The sequence below is a fragment of the Aristolochia californica genome, unplaced genomic scaffold (assembly GCF_029961685.1).
Source record: "Aristolochia californica isolate CCGP_79_NKW_82.1479 unplaced genomic scaffold, dmAriCali1.0.hap1 SCAF_7, whole genome shotgun sequence".
NCBI classification, from domain to species: Eukaryota; Viridiplantae; Streptophyta; class Magnoliopsida; order Piperales; family Aristolochiaceae; genus Aristolochia; species Aristolochia californica.
In genome coordinates, this window is record NW_027182268.1 from 36004130 (window position 1) to 36022758 (window position 18629).

The 18629-nt window shown below is 37.9% G+C and overlaps 1 protein-coding gene across 1 annotated transcript; it reads left to right on the forward strand.

Moving 5' to 3' along the window:
- The first annotated feature begins 9989 nt into the window (after nucleotides 1-9989).
- LOC137937862 (probable jasmonic acid carboxyl methyltransferase 2) lies at nucleotides 9990-11743 on the forward strand. The gene is made up of 3 exons (XM_068783047.1): nucleotides 9990-10476; nucleotides 10946-11218; nucleotides 11312-11743. Exons 1-3 carry the CDS (start codon nucleotides 10027-10029, stop codon nucleotides 11678-11680), a joined length of 1092 nt encoding a protein of 363 aa, XP_068639148.1. The 5' UTR covers nucleotides 9990-10026; the 3' UTR covers nucleotides 11681-11743.
- The last annotated feature ends 6886 nt before the right edge of the window (nucleotides 11744-18629 follow it).

Below are 18629 nucleotides of genomic sequence, written 5' to 3' on the forward strand. Positions count from 1 at the left end.
GGGGCTCAGCGATGACGTGGGGAGGAAGAATTTTCCCCCCTCGCTCTCGCTCCCGCTCCCCGGTCCCGATTCCCCCATATCCCCTGAATCCCGCACTGCTCATTAAATTACGAGCCAGCTCACTAGCTTTTGAGCCGAACCTTGATTCAGTCGAGCTCGGCTCGTTAATTTAAACGAACCGATCCTGGATCTCGAATTCGGCTCGATATTCGGGTATACCAAATCGAACCGATCCGGAATCAAGCCGAGCTCGAGCCACTCATGAGCCGACTCGGTTCGAAGCCACCCCTAATAAGGGTCATTTGAGATTCACAGCCAGAGATAGTAGAATTTGAATAAAATTGATTTTGGTCACTGGTGCAAATGTTTCCATGTAATTAATCCCGTAGGTTTGAGTATATCCTTTGGCGACAAACCTTGCTTTGAACCTTTCAATGGTGTCATCAGGTTTATATTTAATGATAAATACCCACTTGCATTTGACTGATGTCTTTCCTATAGGTAGGTCAACCACTTCCCATGTTGAATTCTTTTGGAGGGACTTCATTTCTTCATTCATAGCTTCATTCCACTTAGGATCTTTCAAGGCTTCCGACACACCATTAGGAATATATATAACACATAATTGATTAAAAAATACTTCATTTGCCTTTGACAATCTATAATAAGACACAAAATTATGCATGGGAAACTGAGATTTAGAGGTCAGAAGAGGTTCATAATTAACTCTAGGTTTTCCTCTTGTGTTTCGATGATGTAGCACTCTTAGCTGAGTTTCAGAACTTACCGAGGCTCAGACATGGACTCGGACTCAAAAAACAATTGATCCACTGGTATATTATGAAGGGTGGGGGGGGGGGGGGGGGGGGGGGGGGGGATGATGTAGGCTGAGACTCAGGTTGCATGACTTCCATTTGGTCTTGATTGTCTCCATATTGTGAATCATGTTCATTTGTATCATTTTGATGTTCACTGTTGTAATCTGAATACTTACCACTTGTAGTACCAAGTTGTCCAAATGATGATTAAGGGTCTGCAATTTAATCATGTTCTCCCCCTGAATTGAAGACTCAGGAGTAGAATGATACATGTTATCTTCATGAAATACCACATCAAGAGTGACATATAATTTGCGAGAGGGAGGATGATAACATCGACTGCCTTTCTGATGTTGACCATAATCAACAAAGACACACTTGGGAGCTCGGTGTTCCAATTTATTTCTAAATGGCTTATGATGATGACACACCCAAAAAATCTAGGTGGCAGGTTCGATACAGCAGGTGAACTTATGGTTTCATGCAGAACACTCAAGGGAGTCTGAAATTGTAACTCACTCGAGGGTATTCAGTTGGTAAGATAAGCTACAGTTGTGATGACTTCACCCCAGTAACTAGCTGACATATAAGCTTCAAACAAGGAAGCACAAACAACCTCAAGAAGGTGGCAGTTCTTTCGCTCTGAAACCCCATTTTTCTAGGGGGTGTACGAACAAGTAGTTTGATGAGTAATATTATGATCATCTAGATGTTCTTTCAAACCTTGATTAACAAATTCTCCACAATTGTAACTGCGGAGAGTTCGTATTGTAGATTGGTACTGAGTGGCTATCATTCTGTGAAATTGTTTGAAAAATGAACTAACTTCACTTTTTTATTTCATTAAGCAAATCTAAGTCATATGGGTGTGATCATCAATTAAGGAAACAAGCTACCATTTATCACTAAGAGAGGCTATATTTGTTGGGCCTCATACATTTGAGTGGATAATCATAAAGGGTGTTGGACTCCTATTCATACTTATTTGAAATGGAACACAGTGGCTTTTAGCTAATTCACATACATCACACTTAAATCTGAAAGATATAATCTAGCAAAGAGTTTTGGAAACAACTTCTTTAAATAGCCAAAGGATGAGTGACCCAACAGTTTATGCCATAACCAAATTTCAGAATATGCAAATTTATTCACGGAGAATGCTTGAGCTAACTGATGAGAACTCTTTGGCTTCAGATCAAGGTAATAGAGCTTCCCCTTTCCAGTACCATAACCAATTATCTTCCAAGTTCGAATGTCCTTAAAAACATAAAGGTTAGGCCAAAAAAGGTTAGGCCAGAGTGAGGGTGATAGAACCTTCTCCAATAATGTAAGGAGTACCATTTGTTGTAAATACGATATGCTGTTTAGATGGTTTCATAATTTAACCTGATGATTGTCAAATGTAATATGATCAGTAGCACCAGAATCAATTATCCACTCACCATTTCTACTAGGAGCGAAAGTATTAAGAACCTTATCAGATGTAGCAATTAAAACGGATGCATCCTCAGTCGTGTGAGAGGTGGAGGTTCTGCTACCGCAACGAAAGCATGATTATTTGGTTTAGAGTTCCGTTTGCGAGGCGCTTTGGTAGAATCCCACCATTCTGGATACCTAATAAATTCATAGCATCGTGACTTGTATGCCCAGTTTCACCACAGTGAGTACAAATATGCTATGGTTTTGTTATTCCAATCTCATAGCTATGATTCTGAGATCTTGATGCTCGATTTTGATCACTAGTAGGACCAGTTGGGTGACCTGTTTTAGGCTTCGCGCGAAGTGTCACCATTGCAGATGACTCAGCACGATCAACGTCACTATTTAAAGTGGTTAGGCGAATAACGTCACGACGTACGTAAGCATAGGCTTCTTCAAGATCCAATATTTGGTCCTGTCTAAGAATTTCACCTCGGGTTTGTTCGAATTTTGCATCCAATCCGTTTAAGAAAATGTGTATACACAATCTTTCAACAGATGTTCTATAGGCGATAACATCATTAGGATCTTTCATTATAATCCTGCCATGATGATCAAGTTCTTGGAAATTTTTCACAACATCACCATAATACGTTGACAGAGGGCGACCAGTCTGTTTGGTGGAGAAAACTCTCTAATTCAATGAAAAAAGTTATGATTCATCTGACTCATCGTAGAAAGCTTTGACCAGAGCTTTCCATATTTCTAGTGCGGTGTGTAACCAAATATAGCGCTTCATAATATCTGGTAACATAGAGGTTAGCAATCACCCCTTGACCTTTTGATTTTCAGCATACCACATTGTATAGGAGGCATCAGTTTCTTGTGGGAGTAGTGTTTTCCCCATAATATATTCAACCTTCTCACATCCTACAATTTGCATTTGTATGATTTGGGACCATACATCATAGTTTACTTTTGTAAGAATGATGATGGTTGTAAAACCAGAATTTTTAGATTGAATATGAATAATCGGTGTTGATTCCTTCAACATGATGAAAGAAGATCGGCGGTGATCATAATAAAATCACTCCAAAAATACTGTATGGTCTGGTATGTTTCCTGCCATTGGGTTGACCCGATTTGGGTCTTTGAATCTGGCCCGGTCCATTTTTTGTTCGTTGGGTTGACTCAGTTTTGGTCTCTGATTTCGGTCCGGTTCGAGAATTGGTCTGGTCCACTTTCTATCGGTGGGTTGACCCAGTTTGGGCCTTTGATATGTCCGGTCTGAGCTCGGATTGCATGGCAAAATAATAAAAAATCAAGACCTAAGTTAAGCGAAAGATTTTTTTTTCTCGTACCTTTGTCTTCTTTGTCGAGAAGGTGCTGCTCTTTCTTCGTTGGCAACGTTCGGGCTGGCAGTTTGCGGGAAGGCCGACCGATGGCTCGGCTGCAATCGTCGGCAATGTCCAGAAGGTCCGCCAGAGTAGGGTGATGACTCTTCATCTTCTTCGTCGAGACAGTGCGGTTCTTTCTAGACCGGCGATGTTTGGGCTAGCAGTTTGTGGGAAGGTTGAGCGATGGCTTGGCTGCAGTCATCAGCGACGTCCGAAAGGTCCACCGCAGTAGGGTGACGGCTCTTCGTCTTCTTTGTCTAGACGTTGGTGCGGCTCTTCATCGTCAACGACGTTCGGGTTGGTGCAGTTTGCCGGAAGCCCGAGCGGTGGCTCGGCTGCATTCGTCAGCGACGTTCGGAAGGTCCGCTAGAGTGGGGCAACGACGATGATGAATCGGAAGCAATACTGAACAGTGCTATTCACAACGAAATAGAGCGTTGTTGCTCTGTTTTTTTTTTTTTAGCGACTTCCGTAGACTACGAAGATGAATACGGGAGCACCAGCAAAATAGAGAGCTGTTGCTCTGTTCTTCGACTACTAGAAGGAGAAAGAAAAATTTTGCCGCTCTAACACCAAATTGAAAATAAGATTTCAATTTTTCGATGTATTGCTATTCACATTGTTTGGCTTAAATAACCAATTTACAGATTGTAATAATCTATACACGTAAGAATTGAGAGAGATTACAGTGATTACATGATTTTAAGAATAAGGAAAGAGTATCTTGCTGTATACAGGAAGAAATCTCAACAAAAAAAAATCTTTCAAATCGTGAGAAGCAACCAAATCCACACCAGGAAATTCTATCATTCTAAACATAAATTTTGCACAGTTTACATGATTTTATTAATTTTTAAAAAAATCATTCTTACACCGTTCTAAACATAAAAAATCTGCATATTTTTCATCATATTTCACTCTTGTGAACAAAAGTTTTGTACATTTTACTTGATTTTACTTAAGCTTCTAACACATTCCATATAATTTGTTCACACGGTTCCTTGTTAGAACGAGACCTGGGTTGGGTTGCCCAAGCCTGATCGACTCACCCCAAGTCCAAAACTGAACCTGAGGGCGAGTTGGAGAAAGAGGGAGGATGGGCTCGACTCAGGCGAGTGGCAAGTTGTCCCACCGGAGTTGAAAAGTATGGCTGAAACCCGTTCTTCACAACGACCGAACATCGTCTCCTTTGCTATCAGATTAGGCTTAAGTGGCTCATGTTCTTCGATTCTGATGTTTTCGCCCAAAATAAACAGAGATATAAATGCGTCTGATCTATGATATCGATGTGTTTGTAAAAGACCAGACTGTTTGAAAAGGACTTTCATTTAACTGGTACTTATTCATCGCCCTGGGTTTTTAAGAGACATCTCAGCATCATTGAATAGTAATCAAAATCATTTGTTCATATCCTGCAAAAACATTGACATATCCGACGGAATCTTAAATGCTTCTTTATTGCTAAGTAAGTTAAAAAAAGACGGGAAACACCGCGGCAACTAAAAGAGAGATGCCAGTTAGCTGGAATCTGCTTCCTGTTGCCAATTTCCGCGGCTTGTTTCTCGCACGATATTACTATAATTTCAATGCTTAATTTGATAATGAGAGGGCCACACTGAACTTTAATTGAACCGAAATGAATTGATTCAACTTTAACTAATCTTTAGGTATTAGTGTAAACGAGTTTAAGTGCAGTGAAAAACAGATTCCAGTGTTAGTGCCCCCAAATAAAAAATATGATATAAAGAATAAAATGAGTAACATTTTATAATATGCTTAAATAGAATATATATCTACATATAATTAACCAAAATAAATATGGTTACTACACTTTATAAGTGATTTAACGTGTAGTATTAGAATATATTAATATCCTAATTAATAAAAAAATTATTATATTACTTAATAATTATAGTTTATTATAAATTAAAATAAAAATTACATATGACTAGAATAAAAAATTTTAAATAAATAAAAAATTAAAAATAACATAAGTGAATATAATAAATAAATAAATAAATAAATTTGTAATAACATAAGATATAGTTTAACATCAAAACTCACTATTTTAATACAAAATAAAAAAATACATAATAAATAAATAAATAAATATATTAATTTATCAATAACATAATATATATTTTACATATTATTAATTAATAATATATTAACAAAAAATGAAAAATTAATGGTTTAATTAATTGGATAATTAAACCAATTATGATGATGGTTTAATTTTTCCTAACTTGGGAAAAATTAAACATCGTCTTCCTGTGCGTCGTCTTCCTCAGCGACGGGCCAGCGGGCAACGGCGATGGAGGCAGGCAACAACGACGGAGGTGACGCTCCGACGGTACGTCGAGAGAGAGAAAAGAGAGAGGCCGAGAGAGAAGAGAAGTCGGGAGGCCGAGAGGCTCTGCGACTGAGGTTGGCCTCCCATGCTCTGCGACGGAGGTCGAGAGGGAGAGGAGAGGGAGGCCAAGAGGAGTGAGGAAGGCCGACGGGAGGGGGGGGGGGGGGGGGGGGGGGGGGGGGGGGGCAAGAGAGGGAGGCCAAGAGGCTCGACTTCCCGTGCTCTGCGACGGAGGGGGGGAAGAAGCAATGCGCGAGGAAAGTTGATGATTCGTAAAATAAGTAGGAATCAACTTTCTCCCGTTTTTGCCTGAGTGAATGAAATGGTGTAATCTCACTTTAATTCAATTCTTTCTACACTATGCCATTTTTTTATGAACTAGGTAATGCGGGGGGAATCCACCCCCCCCCCCCCCCCCCCCCAGAAATGAAAAAGTTCTCCTCATTCGCTGTTCTCCTCTCCCTCTCCCTCGGCCTTTGTCTCCCGACGATTTTTCGCCCCATCTTCTTCCTCTCATCTTCGCTCTCTCTGCTCCCTCTCAACCTCCGTCGCAGAGCATGGGAGGCCGACCCTCTGTCGCAGAGCCTCTCGGTCTCTCTTCTCTTTTGGCCTCCCTCTTTTCTCCCTCTCGGCGTACTATCAGAGCGTCACCTCCGTCGCCGTTGCCCGCTGGCCCGCCGCTGAGGAAGACGACGTGCTCTAAGGAAGACGATGTTTAATTTTTCCTAAGTTAGGAAAAATCAAACCATCGTCATACTTGGTTTAATTATCCAATTAATTAAATTATTAGTTTTTCATTTTTTGTTAATATATTATTAATTAATAATATGTAAAATATATATGTTATTGATAAATTAATATATTTATTTGTTTATTATGTATTTTTTTTATTTGGTATTAAAATAGTGAGTTTTAATGTTAAACTATATCTTATGTTAGTACAAATAATTTATTTATTTATTATATTCACTTATATTATTTTAATTTTTTTTATTTTAAATAATTTATTCTAGTCACATGCAGTTATTGTTTTAATTTATAATAAACTATAATCATTAATTAATATAAAATAGTTTTTTATTAATTAGGATATTAATATATTCTAATACTACACGTTAAATCATTTATAAGTGTAGTAACTATATTTATTTTGGTTAATTATATGTTTAGGTATATTATAAAAGGTTACTCATTCTCTTCTTTATATCATACTTTTCATTTGGGGGCACTAACACTGGAATCTATTTCCGCCCTACTTGAACTCATCTACACTAACACCCAAACATGAGTTGAAGTTGAATCAATTCATTTCAGTTCAATTCAAATTCATTGTGGACTAACCCCCCCTTAGTTTTCAACCAGGTTTTTTTGTTAATGGAAGTTGCCTCTAATTCCAAACATATACTTAAGACATGGTTAGTTATGTTAGAAAAAACTTTAATCTTAAATCCTAATTCAGAATTTACATCATGCCAGAATATTAGGATTCGGGATAAATACCTGAATCCATTCCAAACGATCTCATATTGTTGCGGAATTTTGTGGCAATTTATATGAACGAATTCTTGGTTTTGTGATATTCCTCAACTAAATCTCCTTACGACTTTCGTCTCTCTTCCAGATGGGGAGAAGGGAAACCGTGTGTGATTTAGTATATTGTGGACCATAACCATAATGTGTCTCCTTATATAGGGTTCCCATATTCCTTAATGGGCATAACAAAATTAAATCACTTAATTTCGGCTCATTCCATTAAATAGTAAATATAATTGAATAATAAATATGTTGCCCAAATTAGAATAAGGCCCTGTTAGTGCCCAACGTTTCACTTATGCAGGGTAAAAGGAGACAAAAGTCGTTAGTGCCTAGTGTAAGTGCAGGGGGAAAGTGAATTAAGAGGGGTCGAGCTTTGAATTCACTTTCCCTCCCTCAATTACATTGGGCTCGGGCTGTCGGGAAGGAAGGCTCTGTCGAAGGAGGGCTTCAGAGAAAAAAACAATTTCTCTCTCACTCGCAACCGACCTTCGGCGATTTCAATTGCCCTCTGTGCAACCTGTCTCTGGCGCTCGACTCCCTTCCTCTCGCCGTCCCCAGCACCGACGACCTTCGGCGACATCTCCCCTCTCTGCAACCTCTCCGACTCCTCCCTCGCTCGCAACCGTCAACGATTTTAATCACCCCCTCTACGACCTCTCTTCGGCACTTGACTCTCTTCCTCTCGATGTCCCTAGCACCGACTACCGTCGGCGACTTCTCTCCCCTCTCTGCAACCTCTCCGGCTCGATTTGGAAGAAAGTAGGGTAAAAATTGCTTCTAGTAAATCGATGGTTATCTTTTTAATTGTTTTTGAGTTTCTGAGTATGAAAAGGAGATGGTTTTGTTGTTTAATCAATTCCTTTGTATGCAACTGTTAATTTCTTTGAATTTGTAAAGTATTAGTAAGTTCCAAAGTTGTTGTATATGGATGAATGCATTTGTTGGGATCTCTGTACGAAAACTAGGAATTGAAATGTAATATATGAAATAGTTATTTTTTTTTTCTGGTACTCCTTTGAGGGTTGTTGGGTTCTTGGAAAAGGTCACTTGAAGTGTAAAATTCCATAGAATCCATTTTTTTCAAAACTTCTCTCTAGTTTCATGTGTTATGACATAGTAGTTGGCATTGTCCTTAATACCCTATTAGTTGTTTGTTATGTGTTATTTTGATTGTTCCTCGACCTCTTGTCTATTTATTTGATGCTTTTTAAGTGTTTTAAGAATGAGGGCATCAACATGGGTCTTGTAAAAAATTGTGCAATGTCTATGGATCAGATGAGAGGGTCCTTATTATTTATTTAGTATGAAAAACCAACATTTGAGTCATTCCTTTACTCATTTTCAGGTGAAAGTAGTGATGATGTTGAGGATGATGTGGACACTCAAAGAAGTACTCAGAGGGAGTCTGCAGTACAATCTACAAGAGCATCATATTATCGAGATGTTTTAGCAATTCAGATGTAGCAAAATTATTGACTATTATGTTTTAATGCCACTAAATATTTTTTGTCTTATACTTTTGTACATATATAATTTTTTATATTATAAAGGTGATTGAGTTATATTTGTATTATTTTTATTTTTATTATTACAATGTTTGTGTAGTACGCTATGTAGTACGATATTTGTATAATTATTTCATATTTAGATATTAAAAATTAAAATTTGATTATAATTTTAATAATATAAAAGTAAGCATTTGTTTAATTATTATATTTAATATATTTTATTTATTAACTAATTTTAATTTTATTTTTTGAAAGTCAGATATATGCAAATATTTTATTTAATAAATAATTTATTTGTACTTTACACCACACTTTCCCTTGTACACATTAATATAAACAAATACTTTATATTGCACACACTAATACAAACAAGTACTTTATTTACGCTCTAGTTTCCCTTCCACTTTCTTCCGCCACGTACAATGTGCACCGACCCCGTAATAAACGTACAATGTGCACCGACCCCGTAATAAACGTGGATTTCCTGACAAGTTATTCTGGTATCATCTGCCTGTCTTTTTTCCGCGTTCGAGGAAGGTCAATAGGGAGTAACTCAAAAATCACATTTTTCATTTGTTTCAGACTTTTGATGCCGTTGTCACTAGGTTTTCGTTTTGAGGCTTGTGGTTGAGATGAAAGATTCCTTTTGGTGACGCCAGATGATATTTCGTCATAATTTTTATCTAGATAAAGGGGCACTTCAGTCGTGGATGAGAAGGGGCATTGCTCGGTTTTAGCCAGCTTCGGTAGTGACAAGTTCTTCCCGGTAGAAGCGAATCAACGAGCTTCACTTCTTTAAGGAATTTCATGGATGTTCGTAGAGTTCTGTGCGTGAATGGTGGGTCTGGGAACGGTAGCTACGCTACTAACTCCCAGATTCAGGTCATCTCTTCCCCCATGGACTGTTTCACCTGATATGAGTACTCAGTTTCTTTTCGATGCTCTCGGTCGACTGTGATAAAACTAGTTCTTTTTCAAATGTAAAATCTTTTCGTATGCTCTTATTGGAGATTAAATCCGTTTCCCTTATCCATCTGCAGAGCAAGATAATATCTTTAGCGAGGACCGTTCGCAAAGAGGCCATTCAGGATATCTGTAGCAGCATTACTACCCAGAGCTTGAGCGTTGCAGAGCTGGGATGTTCCTGTGGACCCACGGCACTATCCGTGATAACGGAGCTCATCGATGAGAACGATGACAAATGTCAAAGTCTGTGCCGACCTACTCCTCAAATTCAGGTTTTCTTGAACGATCTTCCGGAAAACGATTTCACCAATATTTTCAGCGCTTTACCGGGCTTCTACAAGAAGGTCAGGGAAACCAAGGGGGACAAGTTTCCCCATTGCTTTGTCTCAGTAACGCCGGGATCGTTTTACGGGAGGCTTTTTCCGAGCAAAAGTTTACAGTTCATACACTCGTCGTCTAGTCTCCATTGGCTCTCTCAGGCAAGCTTCTGCACTTCATATACTCAAAAGAGGTTCACTACAAACTTAGTAGCTAAATTATAAACAACAGGGGGAGCCATGAATGCAAAACTTTTTCCCTTGATTTTTCAATAAAACCAGTGAATGGAAGATGACACTCTGGTTTCTCCATGTAATTCTAGTGACCATCCCCGGGTAGCAAATATGAAGTGTATAAAAAGGGTCCATAGAACTCCTTGACCTGCTCAATCACTTGAGTTATAAAAAGGAAAAAGAGGTGTCCAAAAAAAACTCTTTGACCTGGTCAATCACTCCATGAAGAGTGAATGAAATCTATAGTGGAACCCGATTCTCAAATATCCTGTGAGATGATTTGTCGATAGAATATTTCATGGAAAAGGATACCAGGCAAAGAAGTTTTTTTTTTTTTTTTTATCTAATTGGTGTTTGTATTTTCCTTTTTTTTTTTCTTTTTTTTTTTTAAATGCAGGTTCCTCTGGAGCTCAAAGAACCGATAGTGCCGCCATTAAACAAGGGAAAACTCTATATCTCGAAGACGAGTCCTCCAAATGTATATCATGCTTACCTAGCACAGTTCCAGAGAGACTTCTCACAATTCTTACAGTCACGATCTGCGGAAGTAGCTCCCGGTGGCCGCATGGTATTATCCTTTGTGGGGCGGCCAACTGCAGATCCTACCACGGAAGAGGCCACCCATCAATGGGAGCTCATCGCCCAAGCTCTTCATTCCATGGCTGCAGAGGTTTCCAATGTCTTCACTTATTTATAATCAGTCTTGATTCATTATCTGTTTTGTCCAGTTGGAAAGAAGATTCACAGTAGACAAATTTTTCAGGGTCTTATAGACGGAGACGAAATAGACTCCCTGGATGTCCCCTACTATTCACCCTCAACCGAAGAATTGACGCTGGAGATTGAAAGAGAAGGCTCCTTCGTTCTCGATCATCTGGAGATCTTTCAAGTTGATTGGGACGCAACAGAAAGAGCAGCTGAGCAACAACATGGTACACGTACTCTACTAACCAGGGGAAGAAGAGTTGCAAAGACAATCAGAGCCGTCGTTGAGTCGATGCTTACTGATCATTTTGGTCACGGGGTTATGAATGAACTGTTTCAAAGATATGAAGAACTAGTAGAAGAGCACTTGCTCAGAAAGAACACACAATACAGCAACTTCGTGCTTTCCTTGTTAAGAAAGCATTGATCAAGTTAATTTTGCAGTACTGCGTGATCCTCATCACCCTGTATGCTAAGAAAAATTTCCGCGGCTCTGGTTTATTTAGTTGCAATAAAGAGCTTAGTGCATCACTTCAAGACTCAAGAATACTGGTAAATCGAGGTACCTGGAGGTGAACTCATTATCTTTCTCTGCAAGAATTTTCAGTGAGTCTTAATCTCTGCAACTTTTTTCATCTTAAGAGGCTCCAAACTCCAATGCAAAATAGAAGAACAAAAGGAAAAAGGAGTCTGAAACGCGAACCTGATTAAAGAACTTTTCGTGATCCGGGAGCAGTACTTATGCCTGAAATTAAGCAGAGCGTTTGATTCCTGAAAGCAGTCGTGCTGCCATCCACATAAACTCTGAAAATAATCTGAAAGAACTGTTATCGAGGTTAGATGACAATAAGACAAATAAACTCAAGTGTTTTTGTGAGGTTTATAATTCATTACATTGAGTAAGCTCACCGAATTGGGTTAAATGGGTGTTGAAGGTGTAGGATCTTTATATCATGAATTTCTCAATAAAAACATAAATGAAACTCATGAACACATGGCGTCAATTTCCGGCATTCGGCGTCTTCATCTCCGACGAATAGAGTGAACGGCGTTGTCTTGTCTATCGCAGAGGCTAGTCGATGACAACATTCAGGCATGTCTTTGTTAGACCAGACCCCCTCTTATAGCCACATCTCCATCAAAGGAGACCAGCAAACAGACAGGAAACAGTAAGGTTGTAACCGGCGACCACCATCAATGGAAAACTGACGACGGACGGGTCACTTAATTGACCATTCGTGAACCATTTTACATTCTCCCACTTGACCCATACGTCTACTTAATATGTATCATTGATTATTTATACATCTTAAAGAATGTTTTCCATAAATATAATATCCTTATACTCAAACAAAGAAGATTAAATTACATGAATCGTGGTGGTAAGTCTTTTAGAGCAAGTATTATCTTCCACGTATTACAATGCAACTGTCTCCTTTGAATGAGAACCTTATGTGACACATTTCTTTATGAATGAACTTGCATAATGCTCATTCGGGATCAGCTTATATTGTCATTCTCTAAACTTTATATATACAACCAAATAAGAGAAAACATAAATGAACTTAATGGAGTTTTTCATTGACAAAATTGCGATATAAAAGGGAATCTCAATTAAAAAAATTACTTAATAGAACTGAGTCCCATATGTTCAACATGTCCCTTATAAACAATGAGTGGTAGACCTTTTGTGAATGGATCAATGATCATTGATTCGGTGCTGATGTGTTCCACAACCACCTTGTTTGTTTTGACATATTCTCGAATAGCTAAAAACTTTATGTCAATATGCTTACTACGACTTTCGCTCTTATTGTTCTTGACCAAAAACACTACTGCGGAATTGTTGCAATAAATCTTTAACAGCTTGGAAATTGTGTTAACAATTTCAATCCCTGAAACAAAACTCTTCAACCATATAGCTTGTGATGACGCTTCAAAACATGCTACAAACTCTGCTTCTGTGGTAGAAGTAACCATCAAAGATTGTTTTTCACTTTTCCAAGAAATGACCCCTCCAGCTAAAAAGATGTATCCCGATGTCGACTTTCTAGAATCAAGGCATCCAACAAAATCAGAGTCTGATTATCCAATCACTTCTAGATGATCACATCGTCTGTATGTAAGCTTGTAGTCTTTAGTCCCCTGAAGGTATCGCATGACTTTTTTTGTACCTTTCCAATGGTCCAAATTGGGATTACTTTGATATTTGCCCAACATTCCCACTGCACATGCTATGTCAAGTCTTGTGCAAACCTGAGCATACATTAAACTCCCAATTGTGGAAGCATATGAAATATTTTTCGTTTGTTCTCTCTCTAAATTATTTTGAGGACTTTGTTCCAAACTTAATTTGTTACCTTTGACAATAGGTGCAACACCAGATGAGCAATTATTCATATGATATTTCTCTAGAATTTTTTTGATATAGGTTTCTTGAGACAATCCTAATATTCTACTTGCTTCAAGTGATTTAAGATTACTTCATGAGGTCAAACGATTTCTCTCAATGAAATTTGATAAGAAAGATATGGGTGAAACTGCTTATGTCATAGGCATAAAGATTGATAGAGATAAGAAAATTATTTTGCTCCCACTAATCTTAAGGTATATACATTGATCCATGATATTCTCTGTAAAACCAAATGAAGAAATAACATCACGAAATTTTAAATACCACTGACGGGAGACTTATTTTAGACCATATATAGATTTCTTAAATCTACAAACCAAGTGATCATTCCCCTTTGAAATGAAACCTTCAGGTTGTTTCATGTAAACCTCTTCTTCTAGGTCTCCATTCAAGAAAGTCATTTTCACATTCATTTGATATAACTCTATATCAAAATGAGCAATTAATGTCATGTCCGAAATGAATCATTATTTGAAACAGGAGAGAAGGTATTGTGATAATCAATTCCTTCTTGTTGAGTAAATCCTTTGGCTACAAGTCTTGGCTTATATCTTTCAATATTGCCTAAAGAGTTTCTTTTTGGTTTTAAAGACCCATTTACAGCCAATGGCCTTCCCCCCTTTAGGCAATTGAACAAGATCCCAGACTTGGTTTTTAGCTATTGAATCCAACTCTTCCTTCATGGCATCATTCCATAATGTGGATGTTTGTCCACTCATGGCCAGTGAAAACGTAATAGGATCATCTTCAGCACAAATGTCCATGTCAGACTCTTGAAGGTACACTTCATATTCTGAAGAGATTGCAGGTTTCCTAACTCTTGAAGATCTTCTTAATGGTACTTCAATATTTTCAGGTTGACAATGTTAAGTAACCGGATCTATAGGAGTATCATCATGATAAGATGGTTCTTCAACTATTGGTTGTACTTGAATAATCAAATCCTGATGATTATCATGAACAACAACCAATCTATGCGAAGATGTAGGAACAAGTTGAGAACTTGTATACTCCTCAAAAACTAAGTTTCAAGGTTGGCTACTCCTATTAATCTCATCATTCTCACGGAACCTTGCATTCTTAGATTCGACATTTTTTGTCGAACGAGATGGACAATAAAATTTGTATCCCTTAGACTTTTCTGCGTAGCCAATGAAATGTCCACTGATTGTTCTAAAGTCTAACTTTGTTTCATGTGGATTGTAAAGCTGAACTTCAATTGGACAACCCAAAACATGTACATGCCTTAAACTGGGTTTCCAACCTTTCCATAACCCAAATGACGTTTTATGAACCGCCTTGGTTGGAACCCTATTGAGTACAAAAACTACAGTTTTGAGAGCTTCACTCCACAAAGACAATGGGAGATCGGAGTTACTAATCATACTCCTCACCATGTCCATTAATGTTATATTTCTTCTTTCAGCCACACCATTTTGAGGCAGTGAGCCAGGCACTGTGTATTGTGACACAATACCTTGTTCCTCAAGAAACCTTGCAAAAGGACCAGGCAATTGTCCTTTTTCAGTGTACCTTCCATAATATTCACCACCTCTATCTGACCTCAAGATTTTGATGTGTTTGTTTAATTGTTTCTCTACTTTTGCTTTATAGACCTTAAAAACATCTAGTGTTTCACTTTTATCATCAAACAGATAGAGATACATATATCATGTATGGTCATCAATAAAGGTAATGAAGCACTTCTGACCATTGAAACATGCATCATAAGGACATAAAATATCAGTGTGTGATTTCTAAGACATCAGAAGTCCTCCTGGCATCTTTCTTGTACTTGTTGATTTGCATTCCTTTAATGCAATCCACACATGTACCAAAATCAGTAAAATCAAGAGCCTCAAGGACTTCATCATTAACAATTTTTTTAATTCTATCAATGGAGATATGACTTAATCCCTTATGCCATAACATGGAAGATTTCTCATTTATAACACTTCTCTTAATGCCAACATTAATACCATGTATAGTAGTAAGACTACAATCAAATGTAGGGTTTAAAAGAAGTTTGAACAATCCTTCTTCCAAAATGCCATGTCCAACAAGAAAATGGTCTTTATACAAATGAAGGAAATTTCCAAGGAAATTAAAACTGAATCCAAAGTGTGAAAGTCTGGAAACTGAGATAAAATTTCTAGAAAAAGATGGAACATAAAATATCCTTTCAAGGTCTAAGACAAAGCCAGTATTTAGGACAAGTCTGAAAGTTCCAACCGCCTCCACATGTGAACCATCTTGTTTCCTGAATAGATGGAGCATTCACTTGGTGTCGGTTTTCGTTGGTTCAAGAAACCCTGCATGGTGTTAGCATCATGGATTGTAGTACCGGAATCAATCCACCAAATGTTATAAGAAACATGAGTCATATTAGATTCAAAACACACTAAGGATATGAGATTACCTTTGTTTTCAAGCCAATGCTTGAACTTGGGCAATTTTTTTTTTTATGTCCTTTCTTCTTGTAGAAGAAACATTTGACACCGCCCATATATTCTTTATTAAGAGGCGATTTTCCCTTCCCTTTCTTAAAAGGTCTCTTGTCTCGAGTCATCAAATGCACACTTTTGATCCTCTCCTGATTTAACCTCCCTTCCTCTTGTACACACATGATCAAAAGTTCATTAATTGACCATTTATCCTTATGTATGTTATAAGAGTTTTTGAAGGGTGCATATGCAGACAGAAGCGAGTTAAGGATGAAGTGGACCAAAGATGACTCAGATATCTCAATCTCCTTCAATTTAAGTCTTGCGGCCATATCCTGCATTTGCATGATGTGCTCACGACACCCTTGGTGCCGGTAAATTTCATGAAACACATTTGCGTTATCAGGGTGCTCGCTAATGCCTTATCAGAAGTCTCAAATTGTTCCTGAATAGCTTAAAGATATTCCTTGGCTTTGGCATATTAAGGAATAGATCCACGAATATTCTTCCCAATATGAGATTTAATAAACATAAACTTAATCGATTGGATCTCTACCAAAGTTCAAATGATGTTTTTTCAATTTTGGTACTGGATTCCGTGGGTTTCGGAGGTTCATCTATTCTTAGTGCCAAGTCAAGATCCATGCACCCTAATAACAGGAGAAGTTTATCCTTCCACTCAATATAATTTTCTCCATTTGGGGGAACAATAAAGGAATCAAAGGTTGAGACCGACAAAGTTTGAAGAGCTGCAAAAAGTAAACAACAAGCTTACTAAACATGTAATGAAGCCAAATTTTGAATATTTACCCATGTAAATAATCTAAACAAATAAATCAGTGTGTCATTATAATCTTTCTTATGGGCTTAGATTATAACACAAATGCGATTTATGTCTCTTTATGATGGGACCCAGAATTTTTTTAAAAAAAATACTTCTTTCCCATCCTGATTAATCACGTAAGTATAATATTTACCCTATGGAGTTAAATTATTATATCTTCATGATTAATCATAATTTTTTATGTCATTAACTTTATGTGACTAAACTTAATGTCACTACACATTTGCATAATTAAAAATGTTATGGCAATTACTCAATTATTCAAATTTATACAAAAAATATGACAGAAAAATAATTGACTGAAATGAATGTCAATTAATAAACCTTATGTTTAGGTCAAAATAAAATATGCATAAAAAATTGAAGTATGCATAAAACCTAAATAAAATTTTCACAATTATTGAAATTGCATAAAAATAAATTATTGTAATTTTAATATATATTTTATGTATATCCAACAATAACACATAAAGCTAGTCGGATTTGGTGGTTACAAGCGCCAAAATTTCTTTCGAGCGAGCAGGTTTGAATCCCCGCTAGCAAAAAATTGTTTTTGAGAACTGAGTCAGCTCGGGTGACTCGCTTCAACGAGTTGGAACGGGCGAGTCGACCCACGTCAACCTGTCTGATTCGTCTTAACTAACCCAATCTTATGCAACCGGCCGATTCGACTTGTTATTTAAATGAAACTTACTTACCTAAGTTTCAATTTTTTATTTTATTTTTGCGTGCTTGAGATCGTCTTCAACCTCCAGCCACGCGCAGAGGACGCTCGGCTTCCACCGTCGACCCTCTGCCGAACGTCAGCCTCCCGTCGGACGTCGACCGCCGTCGTTCGACTGCGACACCGACCAGCAGCTCTCCACAGAGGCCTGAGAACGAACACCGAAGAGCATACGCAGAACGTCGCTCTTCACAAAATGTTGCCATATCAGAGAGGGGAGGTCTGATATCACATGTAGGATCTTTATATCATGAATTTCTCAATAAAAACATAAATGAAACTCATGAACATACCTCTTGACATGGCGTCGTGTTCGGCGTCTTCATCTCCGGCGAATAGAGTGAACGGTATTGTCTCGTCTATCGCAGAGGATTGTCGATGACAACGTTCAGGCATGCCTTAGTTAGACCAGACCCCCTCTTATAGCCTCATCTCCATCAAAGGAGACCACCAAACCAACAAAAAATCGTAAGGTTGTAACCAGTGACCACCATCAATGGAAAACCGACGACAGACGGGTCACTTAATGACGGTTTGTGAACCGTCTTACATAAGAATGTTGTTTATGCAATATTTTGGTTAATCTAATTATTGCGCAAATCGTTACGTGGAATAATCTAATCCAACATCCTTTTAAGGGAATTAAAGCTAATAAATCAACTAAATTATGCTAACCTCCCATACAAAATAGAGAGCGTATTTGATGAAATGCAAGAAATGAGAGCTTTTGAAACAGATGATTCTTATTGTTTCGTGTAAGTAACTCGTCGAAGGAGACAGCTCGATGTGGATGAGGGAGGGGATGGTGAAGTTTGACCAGGTTTGTCGCCACGAATTTCAAATTAACCAGTTTGACAAGAATGTAAGTCCAAATAAACGCTCTTTATTTGGTTCTTGTTCCATATTTGAAAAAAAATCAAGTTCTTGATACCTCGTCAGCCCTTTTTCTTT

Excerpts from the sequence above, each read along its gene's own strand:
- LOC137937862 (XM_068783047.1), top strand. The coding sequence starts at position 10,027 with ATGCTCTTATTGGAGATTAAATCCGTTTCCCTTATCCATCTGCAGAGC. Across the intron at positions 10,477-10,945 it reads GTCTCCATTGGCTCTCTCAG|GTTCCTCTGGAGCTCAAAGA; the intron begins GCAAGCTTCTGC and ends TTTTAAATGCAG. Across the intron at positions 11,219-11,311 it reads TTCATTCCATGGCTGCAGAG|GGTCTTATAGACGGAGACGA; the intron begins GTTTCCAATGTC and ends CAAATTTTTCAG.